The 11554-nt window shown below is 38.2% G+C and overlaps 1 protein-coding gene across 2 annotated transcripts; it reads left to right on the top strand.

Annotated features, from left to right (window-relative positions):
• Window positions 1–1666: 1666 nt before the first annotated feature.
• On the top strand, window positions 1667–10206 carry LOC148876645 (protein CutA 1, chloroplastic-like). Of its 2 annotated transcripts, XM_088947794.1 has the most exons (9): window positions 1667–1980; window positions 2155–2714; window positions 2894–4383; window positions 4781–4888; window positions 4978–5092; window positions 5884–5946; window positions 8680–8711; window positions 9013–9107; window positions 9857–10206. In XM_088947794.1, exons 4-9 carry the CDS (start codon window positions 4793–4795, stop codon window positions 9936–9938), a joined length of 483 nt encoding a protein of 160 aa, XP_088803920.1. In that variant the 5' UTR covers window positions 1667–1980; window positions 2155–2714; window positions 2894–4383; window positions 4781–4792; the 3' UTR covers window positions 9939–10206. The 2 variants fall into 2 exon arrangements, with proteins under 2 accessions (XP_088803920.1, XP_088803992.1); XM_088947866.1 differs by lacking the exons at window positions 1667–1980; window positions 2155–2714 and having other exon boundaries at window positions 4155–4383; window positions 4978–5746.
• The last annotated feature ends 1348 nt before the right edge of the window (window positions 10207–11554 follow it).

The raw sequence follows: 11554 nt of genomic DNA, 5'->3' as shown, positions 1-11554 counted from the left end.
TTAGAGAAATGTTCACTTAGGGGTGCAATTTGGGTGGATCCAACCCAAGCCTAGAATGATCCAACCAGCAACACAGGCTAGCTTGGGCCCAAAAGTTTTTTCTTTTTTTTTTTTAGGGGGTGGGGGTGGGGGGGCTCAGGCTCCTTACCCAAGTGTTAAATTGATACATTTATAAATATTTATCTGTAAATAAATAAAGTGCATTATTCTTTCATGGTTATATTTGTATATTTTCTGTGTTATCCCTTAAATTGGACACTTATGAGACCTATGTTAGTTTACAATATTTTCAGGCATTGGATAAATTTGGGGAGTTTATACTAACAAGGCTAACACTAGTGTGCTGCCAAATAGTTGAAACAACTTGTCTCAACTAATAGGGTTAGACCCAAAGCATAGGCAGTGGGTGTCTGGAAGAAATACTAAGCCTTGACCAATTTCCAATTATTCCTTAGACCTTGGAGATAGATGGGCAAAATTAGAAAGCTACACTATGCCCCAAACTTGATTATAGTATTACAGTAGGTGTTGGACTAGGCTGTTTTTTATAAACCAAGTTCCAACCAATGAGATTCATTAAGGGTCAAATTAAGGTTCAAAGTATCAAAAATGCAAGGTGTATCGAAAAGGTAATTTTTAAGAGACGTATCAAAATATGCTTTGGAAATACATAAATACAAATGAAAAATCAAAATACGCATGGATATAGTAGAAAATCCTTAAAAAATATTAACAACAATAAAACTGAGTTTTATGTGATTATAACTAATTTATTTGAACATAAAAACCATTCTTTATTGATTTATATAAAGTATCGGGATATAATTAATAACTGTTGAAAAATAATAGAAGAACTAAAATGTATGTGTCTATATATATACTAATATTTATTAGTTAATATTTTTTTGAAGTCATTTATTAGTTAATATTTGTTATATATAGATTTAGATAATATTTATTATGTATACAAGCTAATATATACTTTAATTTTTAATAAATAAATAATTTGTATTCATCTTATTATTATATAAGTATTAACAATCAAATTTTAGCATTTGTTGGGAAACATCCACCAAGGCAAGACAGATTATTTTAAGTATAAAAAGCATGTTCTTTTAATAAGCAATTAAGATTGGCATAATGGTTAATTAATTATTGTTGTAAGCAAATGACTTGGGTTCGAAACTTGTTTCTTTGAGTTTTTAACAAGTTATTTGACTTGAATAACATTTAATGACGTATTAAATGACATAATTAAAGGTGATTCAAACGAACATTTAGTCATGTTTCCAAATTTAAAACCTTGGGTCAAATAGGATCGGCCCCTTTGTTGGACAAAAAGAATATCAGAGTTTATATTATCTCTAATGGAAACCTAAACTATTGGCATACAATATCAGACTTGTGTGAGACCTTTGCAGGGTCCCACGTGAGCCTTTAAAAAAAGTGGGCCTAAGGCCCATTACTAATATTATTAGTTAAACTATCACATAATAACTTAGTTGCCATGTAATTTGGGTCAAAACTAGGCATGGTTCAGGGTATGGAGCACCTATCCTCTTAAGAGGATATCTTAAAAGAGTCTATATCTAAATCAAATTTGGATAATCTCCTAATGAGATTAGGAAAGTGTTTTATATAAAGTGGTCAAAAGGAAGAGGGCAAATTGAACTTGTTCTTTTCACTCTCTTGCTCTCTCATCTTCTATCTTTTCTCTCAGAAACTCTATCACAACCTAGCCATTACAAGAATTGATTTTATTAGTTTTTCCTCTGAATTTTTACAAGAAAAGCATTGGGGAAATCAGGCTCACACAACTCCATTAGATTCAAACAAGTTGATTAGTAGTTTTGTTGAAAACAGTGGTGTTGAACCGGCTTCTCCTATACACTGTACCATCTTTAGTTGGAGGTGGTTTTGGGACTGATATTGAGTGCAAACATTCACTCTGGGAGCTGCGATTTCTAATCTCCATATCAGGTACAATCATCTTTAATTTTGGTTTCAAATCTAGTCCGATTTAATACAAAATTGATCCAGAAAATTCAATTTTTCAAAATCATTAGAAAGCTGGTTCCCAAAATAGGTTAGAAATTTTTTTTTAAATTTATCCAACCATTGTCCATCCAAATGATGAATTCTAACCCTTCCAAGGAAATATCTCCCATATTACACATGACTGTGCAACGGTGCAATGGTGAGAAGAAAAAGCCACAGACGAGAAGGCAAATAAGACCCTTATTGCACGCTTCCCAATGATCAGAAGAGATTTCCGCTACAACCCCTCCGCCTCTATTCTCTTTCTCATTTCTCTTCTTCTTCCTCTGTTCCCTTGTCTGCATCGTTCTCAGACCTTGGGAATCTTAGATTCTTCGTCGTCTTCGATTTGAAGAGGAACGCTTCCTCCTGTCTCTCAGATTCTCAAAAGAAATAAGATTTCTCAAACGTTTTCATCATCCAACTAGAAGAAGAACGCAAAGCGGGGTTTGCCTTCGTCATCGTTTTCTCAAAAATCTTCATCAGTCTTGCCGCTGACGATGATACCGCTGCAAACCATGGAGTGTTTGCACGACGCAGGTCCATTGTTCTTGAAGAAAACCTACAATCCTGCAATAGCTTCAATTTTTGGGATTCCCACAAATTCTCGACCAATTTCCTTCCCAAATATTTCAAGAACAGTACCTTCTTGAGCTTCATTCATTTGCTCAACACATGTAAGTAACCTATTATCTCTCTCGTTTCCCTTCCTCTGTAATTTCTTTCTTTTTTTTTTTTTTAATTTTATAATACTCGTAATTTTTGTTGTTTCAAGCTAACCTGTGAATGATTAATTAATTGGACATATGCCAACAATTTTGGTTAATGATGAGTCTCAATGCTGTAATTGCAACAGGGCTTTAGAAAAGTTGATCCAGATCACCGGGAGTTTGCAAATGAAGGGTTTGCAGGAGGGCAGAGGCATTTGTTTAAGAATATGAGAAAAAGAAGACATGTCTCTTAGCACATGCAACAACCACCGCTTTTTTACGATGAAAATTGTCAAACTGAGGAGAACCACTTATTCTTTCTTGCAAGGTCTCAAGAGGCCCTGACCTTAGCTCCGACATGGGTTTGACAGTCACGTCGGGCTCGAGCGACAGATTGTCATGTTGCTTAGAAGTGGGTTTTAGGGAATCGTTTTCCCTTTGGGGGGTGTAAGGAGAAAGGGGTGAAAGGGGTGTCAGTCTAGAGGAAGGAGACGAGGGTAATAATAAGTTTAAAAAAATTAAATGTCAGATGGTGTCATTTGTGTGCAGGTTTTGACAGAATAAATAAGGGTACAACTAATCAATTGTCCAAAATAATAATGGTATCCTTAGACAATAATTCTTATACAATAATCAAATAGTAAGGATATATTTAGTAAGGATAATTTAAAAAATTTATCCTATATTTATCAAGTTTACCCCAAAAACTAGTCTATTCGATTTCGAGTTTGAATCTTTGGTCCCGATTCGTTAATAGTGATAACTACCATCGTACCGAATCCAGATCACCTACCAACAAAACAAGTTTTATACCATACATCTTATTGACAAGTGAGCTCAATTCCACCATACCACTCCTTTATGCAAAATTTTATAGGGAAGAAATCCCTAGACCCTACCCTACCAAATACCATGCTCATATCCACTCAAATGACCAATTTTTTAATCGAGACTGGATCTACACATCTCACACCGACTTTACATGCACATCTTACCATGCATTGAACATCTCTTGTACTTATAAATTATTATTTATAGGAAATGTTATGCACAGTAAATGTATGAGGCGCCCATGTGTAATGAGCAAATCTTATTCCATCTATTCGTAGAGCGACCTCACAGACACACCTCACGAAAGATGTTCCCACTTCCCAAATCCCAATACACGGGGATGTAGGTCGATGTGAGGAACAGATCCCAATTTTACCCTGGACGGGATCTGCTGCTCACACCTGGCGCCTCACACACATGTGCATGTGAGGCGCCCATTTGTGATGAGCAGATCCCGTTACATTCGAACCATTGCCAGTTGGATCGCAACTGACAGCGACAGGTGAATTAAGAATTGACGGTACACGTGTACATACATTGATAGCTTGTATGTATTCTGGTTCAATGGAGAACATCATGTAAGGATCGCAAGGGTCATGGGCTCATGGCATCAATCTCGTAGAGCCAGCCTCGTCAATTTTCTCTCGCTCTTATTCCCGTGCTCTGCTCGTCGTCGACTACCTCTGGTCGGAGCTTTTTGCATGCGGAGTTTGGGGTCTCGCCGATTTCATCCCAGCACTCTCCTCTTTTTGCCGGCCTGGCTGCATACTGTCTCTGCCTTTCTCTTCTTTTGATCTTTTCTACGGTATTCTCTTGTTTCATTCTGTCATTTGCGCCCCTCTCTGCTTTCTAGGGTACCTCAACTTATTTTAGCTTTCATTTTCTTTACCTGATCATCTATACTCTACCCTCCGTCCCTTTGCTCTATTCTTTTTAGTCAATTATGACATTTTTTTCTTGTAATTCTCGACTGGTTTTCATCTAAAATTGGAACTGTAAAACTTCATCTTGGTAAAAGAAACGTCAGAACTAGAATTGAGTATTAGAACGTAAAGATGAAAATGATTCTTTGTATCCATTCTTCCTAAGTTACGATTCCTAAGAGTTCCATATCATCGCCCTTTTCTTGATTAATACTTTTATGCTTTATGAAATGCATTCTGTAGTATGAAATGTTAACTAGATTTGTACTTCGGTTCTAGGTGATCTGACCAATGCCTTATGATGTGATGTCTCCGTATTGTTGTAATCTGCAAAATAAGCGCAGCGCGCCTTGGAAACTTTCATTTCCAAATGGATTTCTACCCTCAGTTTGGTGTCTCATTCTTTTTTTTTTTTTTTTTTTGGGTAAAATTTTTGGTGTCTCATCCATATTCATTTCTGCGTTGTAATTATTTAGGTTGCGCGCTTTGTTGAAAAAGCATCTGCCAGAGGCATTCATTCTACCGGAATGGGAGAAAACACGATTGTTCCAAGTATTGTCGTTTATGTTACTGTACCAAATAGAGAAGCAGGTTTGTCATTCTTAAAAAGCTTATACCTTTGACTGAGGGAGTTTAACTTTGTTTCTGACTCACAACGCTCTCATTTTTCGGTTGTTTTATTATTGTCACGGTAAAATTCTGTAGGAATTGGTATCTCTTTAGACTTCTTGATAGTCTTTATTATCATTGCCACTGCAAAACTTCTGTTGTTTTACCATCGTCATAGCTTCCTATTCTGGCTTCCCTTGTTAGTTCCGTGATCTTCCTTCCATGCTTTTTTTTCAGCTTTGTATTGGATATTCGAGCAATGATCAGATGTCATGGATTTATGTCTATAGTAGGATGGAATAACATGGTATTGAACATTGCCATGAAGTTCCATGCACTACATGCTATGTTGCTTATTTTGCTGGAAACTAACCTGAATTTGGCAATTTACGCTACACACGTTCTGTGTTATATGGGATGTCTCGACATGACAATCATGTGTCAAGAAATGAAGTTTTGGTGCGATTACTATTTGTTAAAGTTTAGGAGGCAATTTTGGTATTTGAAAGAAAAAACAGGTTATGGCATGTGTTTTATCCACCTTGATCATTGATCATTCTCTTCCCATTTATAAATTGTGCAAGCAAGAGAACATTTCCCATCAAAACGGCTGCATGTGGTCTATTTTGTTCAAAGGTTGGCTAATATTCTATGTTAAGCATGCCTTTTTCTGAACTTCATGATTGGCTTTCTTTCAACATATAATCAGCAAAGTGCTCTAAAATGGCATGTTTCTGGTGTAGAAATCCTAATCAATATAATGTTTTGTGCAGGCAGGAAACTGGCAGAGAGCATAATAAAAGAAAAACTCGCAGCATGTGTCAACATAGTACCAGGCATGTAATTCAACTTCTTGATGCCTTGAAGAGTTCAAGGGATTTTTCTCTTTGCTTTTTACAATTTCATGTTGCTTGTCATTCACAGAGTGTAAGACATGCTTTTGTGCATCATAGAAACCTCCATAAATATTTCTTGTACCACTTTTGATTTTTCCCTGTGATTATGAATGTAGTTTTAAAATGTTTTCATATTAACAAAAATACAAAAATGAAAAAGGAACTTAAAAAGAATCACTCAATTATGTGACATGCACTGAAAGAACTATGTTGGTTTTGTTGCTAAAGTTGATCATAGAATCAATGGATATAATTTTAAGGGAGAAGGAAAGAATTAATAGTGTAGCCAGATTATGTGGTGTGCCCTCATAATTCTAATGGGTTTAAGCAAGATTTTAGGACAGAAGAGACTTAATAGGGATTAAAGAAGTTATTCATAAAAAAAAGGGTTAAAGAAGTTAAACATGATTGGTTTGATTTTGGTTGTTTAGAGATCCTGTGAAGGGGCATGCAATTGGAGTTAGAACTAAACCAAAAATAGATCTAAAATAAAGAATAAAGACATTCAGACTACAGGCACATGCTACACAAAATCACAAAAACTTGCAAAAGGATTAGAGGAGATCAGTTGCGGAAAAGATCAGATGGTCATGCTTGTTCACCATCCAATCTGATGGTACATTGGTATGTGTCCTTCATTCATTAACTATTCCCTCCCACACGGCAGGCAAGCCAACACTTGAGTCAGACCTGCCAACTGGCCTCAATGAAACTTCCCTTGCCACTTGCCTTCGTAGCCTGGTTACATTTGGTTTGGGTACATGCATCTTGCCCATGTTAACTTCTTAAATGGCAAAATAACTAGGTCCTGCTGGTTTATTTAAGTTTAGATCCGGTTTTTGAGGAGTTCTTAATATTGGATCTTCAGTTCGACTAAACCTTCTTAATCAGTTAAGTCTATCTTCATGGAGTCAAGCTAAACTAGCTACTGCCATCATAGTCGCTTGCTGTAAAGCCTTGACGTCAATATGGATTTCTCCTCCCCTTATTCCTCCTACAGCGCGCCCCACCAATGCCTTTCTAGCTATCTATATACCCTAGATACCAACTTTTTAAACTTATTCTGATAATCACAAACAGATCTGGTTTGTTTTGAGTTTAGAGAAGTCTCATTGAAGTCTTTGAAGCCAGATTGTCTAAACCGAGCACACAGGGCCTCAGTAAAGTCAGGTCAAGAGATCTAAGGGTGAGAACACCTATGCCACTGAAGCCACAGTACTAGCTTCTTCCTCCAGGTGCATCGAAGCCACCGGCATGCATTGATCCAGGATATTGGATTATCACCTAAGAATGAAGGAAAGTCCAATTTCGCAGTCCTGTTAAGCAAGAGTTGGAGTGCCAATTGCTACTTTGACAAGAACCTTTGTTCTCACTTTCTCAGTTGCTGGAGGTTTCAATCTTATTCATGTGTGCCTCCACCACTGATGATAGAATATTTGTTTTTGATGTGAGAAACTTCTTCTATTCACTGACCTGGCTCTAATACCAGTTTGTGAGATACTTCTCACCTCAGGGGTCTCTTCGAGGGAACCCTGCCTCTTCTTGCCCGCCAATTATCATTGCTTGATTTATATAGCCTTACAAGGACTCATGTATTATATGTTTGATTTCTCAACTAGCTGATGTCATGTCCTTGCATAGGTATATTTGATTGGTGCGCTTGGATTTCTAGAAGAGTCTATTGTTTCATGGGCCTTGGGCATCAACTGTCAAGCTATGCTACTTGGTCTGATTTCCTGGTTGGTGGTGGACCAGAGCCTTATCAGTAGTCAACAAATGAATTACCACCAGTACTTACCATTTTCACCTTAACAATAAATACTTAAAGATGATGATGATGATGGAAATAATAAAAGACGATATTCCTTTTGTTTTATTGGTAAAGACAACGTTCCTTGCTAACCAGAAAAGCTTTAGTGCTTGATATGGCTTCCTCACCTTTCATAAGTAACGAAGCCGAAAATAGTATTTGAGGTGACATCTACAAAAAATTCAAAGATGGGGCATCTTTCAGATATCTAAGCTATGATTGCTTGCAGCTATCAGTTTAACCAATTAGGGGCTGCATTGGCATTAGTACTAACCATCCACTTCCAACATGTACCAGGGTGATACCTGACATCTAGTTGGATGATAATCTATGTCATAGGCGTCATTAACCTTTTACCTTTTATGTATCACGTCAACTGAACCTATGTTCTATGGATATGGTTCTACCACTTGTAGATCATCCTATGCAGTAATTCATTTAATCTAAATCATGGACTTCACTGCATATGTTGAGAGCATCTTAGTGAATCTTAAACTGTGTTTGTGATTTACACTAATTTCAGTTTGACCATTGATGCATCATTGCATCTAAACTGAATGAATTTGCAGTTCATAATTTGTGATGGAAACAGCTATTACGACAATCTGGTGAAAATGATTTGTTATTTTACTTTTGTTCGTAGTGTTTCATTCTTGTAGTTCAGGGGAACTCTCCAAAGAAGCTCCTTCCAAGTGTTAATTTGATGCCCATTTTAACTGTGGTTTCCTTTGGTTTATTGACCTCTTATTTGTGTCATTCATTCTGTCCTTGGGTTGCCAGTGATTCTAGTCCACTCAGTTTCTCTTTCTATAATCGATGCAAGTTTCTAGCTGACTTTCTTGATTTTAATTTGAACAATGCAGGAATTGAGTCAGTTTATCGGTGGCAGGGTGAGGTACAGGATTCCATTCTCTCAAGTTCAAAGAAAAATCAGTAAATCAATTTATACTATACATAATTTAATTCTTAAGGTTTTCAGAAATTAGTACTAGGTAGAAGATTCAGGTTTGATCATTAAACCAACAAGCAGGGAAGGCATGTGCATTACACTTAATGAACAGAAAATATAAGAGGTCTGCTTAATGTGTAGATTCTGTACGCTCTTTCAGAAGTGGGATATTCACTTTATGTTAGTAAGGCATATAGGTTAAGTTAATTTCTTCCAAGGTTTGATAGTATTTTTTGTTTTATTCCAGATTCATCAGGATTCTGAGGAACTACTTATAATCAAGACCAGAGAACCCCTTTTGGAAGCTCTGACAGAGCATGTCAGAGCCAATCATGAATATGAGTACTCACTCTCTCTCTCTCTCTCTCTCTCTCTCTGTGTGTGTGTGTGTGAGTGCGCGTGCATGTGTTGTGCATTCATATGCGCATGAATTGAAAGGCTGAGCCCCAAAACAACCCCAAACTCTTGGGTCCGTTTGGATTCATTGTCTCCACCTTTTCACATATTTGGGTGGGAAAGAACTAATCTGAGGTTATGTGGAGTTAGAAAGAAGGTAGCAATTTGGGCCATTCAATGGCTGTTCTTGGTGTATGCAATTTGGCTACTATGCTCTTTGGGTTCTTCTTTGTTGCCTTCTGAGAAATGCTTTTGGGATTCTCTTCTTCTTGGACTACTACCCAGATGTACTGATGGTAAACCAATCCCTGAGTGTCATTCTTTTGCCCTGTTCCTAACAACTCCAAAACATGCATTGAGATGGGTGCTCCAAAAGCACAGGTTGCAAGGTATCGGCTAACAATATTCGGTCCTCAGGCCTAGCTTAGCATTTCCTTGATGGAAATGGATCATATCGTAGAACCCTCCCTACTCTGTACCATTCCTGTATCACTCCACTGCAATGTATCCGAGATGAAATTTCTATGGTGTCTTCTACGTGGGGCCCATAGATGGGTGGTCTTAGACTCAATTACATGTGTAACATGGCTGGCTGGCGTGCAATATGATATTTCAGAGTTCTCTTGACGTAAAGGCCTTGGATAAAATGAAATATCATCGTGTATGTGACTTTTTCTTCTTTGTGATTTCTTCAGGGTTCCTGAAGTCATTGCCTTGCCCATTAAGGGTGGCAGCCTCAAGTACCTGGAGTGGCTAAAGAACAGTACGAGGGACTGATATCCCTGGCAGAGGGACGTAACGTAACCTCCCGTATTTGAAGATGGCCATGTGATTAGTTACTGATTCAGTTTTTTGGTGCTTTCTACTCGCTGCTGCATCTGCATGTTCTCATGTTATGCAGGTTGTTTACAGTCACTAGTTTTTGGACTAGTATGCATATTTGTTTTTATGTTATTTCTCTCTCGCCCCCCATAATTCTATGACTGGTAGTTGTGAGCTGTGACTTGTAATTGACCCCCATAATGCTCTTTGCGTCTGGAAGGTATCTCCACTGAATAATCTATTTACGTGTAGCATATACACGGGTTCACCAGGATATCACCAGCCTAGGTAACAAAATCACTTGTCATCCCTCCTCGTAAACTTCCTTACATTTTTTTAGCCCCCGTATGGTGGTGCTAATTCTTATGTATTTATTGGAAAAAGTGCTTATTCCAAGTCGGGACCATGCCAATATATAGAGCAAATTTCTTAAACTATCCTTGGTATTTAATTAATTGACAAATTGTAATTTACTCTGTAACTATTGTCTTTGAGTATTCCCATTGTTTCTGACAATTGATTAATTCTATCCCTGTTGTTAGTATTCTGTACACATAGTGACACTACTAACGTTTAAAACATTTTTTAAATCCAATATTACCTTTGTCCCCTTCTCTCGGGGCAACCACAGAACGCTGGCACTCCCTTATTCCAATTTCTTTCCCTCTCTCTCCATCTTCCCAAGAACCCATCGTGGCCAACAGGAAGCACCTCTGTCCTTCAAGGCTTTAACCAAATGAAATGAAAGAAAAACCTTAAACATGAATATAGAGTTTGGTTTAAAGTTCAATTATTTTCCAGACAACAACAAAACGAAACCTAAAGGAGCACATCTTCTCAAAGTGATCAAACCTTCAGTAAAACGAACAACATTTAAAAAAATGAGGGAGATTTGACCCGATCCCTTGACCATGCGACATGTGGAAGCAATCGAGGGTGACTTGGCAGAAGTGCCAGTTCGGCACGGTAGTGGGCCCACAACCTGAGCTCTGAGAAAAGGATTCTCGAGTTCCCCAAAGGAAGAACTTACAACCCGAGCTCTGAGCTCCGAGCTAGAGTCTTAAGCTCCCCAAGGAAGAACCTGAGCTCTCCCTTCGAGGTCCTGAGTCTTATAAAGAGCACAAAAGGCAAAAAACCTGAACTGCCCACCCAGGGGTAGTTCGGGACATACTTCTGTCTGAACTCAAGATTTCACTTTGCACACCACTTCGGCTCCAAGTCGCTTGACTGAACCGTACCTGACGCCCAGGAAGCCCGTACACGGAGGTGGCGCACCTGATTGATTAGGGATCTGGCACATGACAGTCGCCCTCCAACGGCCACCTGCCACCGCCATCTCAGACGTGGCAGAAACGGCCTTGACAAGGAACAGTGGAGGTTATGACACTTGAACTGGCAACTGGTAGTGGAGGTTATGACACTCGAATTGGCAACTGGTAGTTGAGGTTATGACACCCGATCTGGCGGAGGTAATGATACCTGAACTGGCAGAGGTATGAAAGTAAGTGTACAGGGTGATTATAAAAGGGCCCCATCTCTCAAAGAAGAGGTAGGTGATTCTTGCGCTTTCT

Source organism: Nelumbo lutea, chromosome 1 (genome assembly GCF_056320005.1).
Source record: "Nelumbo lutea isolate HS-2025 chromosome 1, American lotus-T2T, whole genome shotgun sequence".
NCBI lineage: Eukaryota > Viridiplantae > Streptophyta > Magnoliopsida > Proteales > Nelumbonaceae > Nelumbo > Nelumbo lutea.
This window is presented reverse-complemented; position numbering and strand designations above follow the sequence as displayed.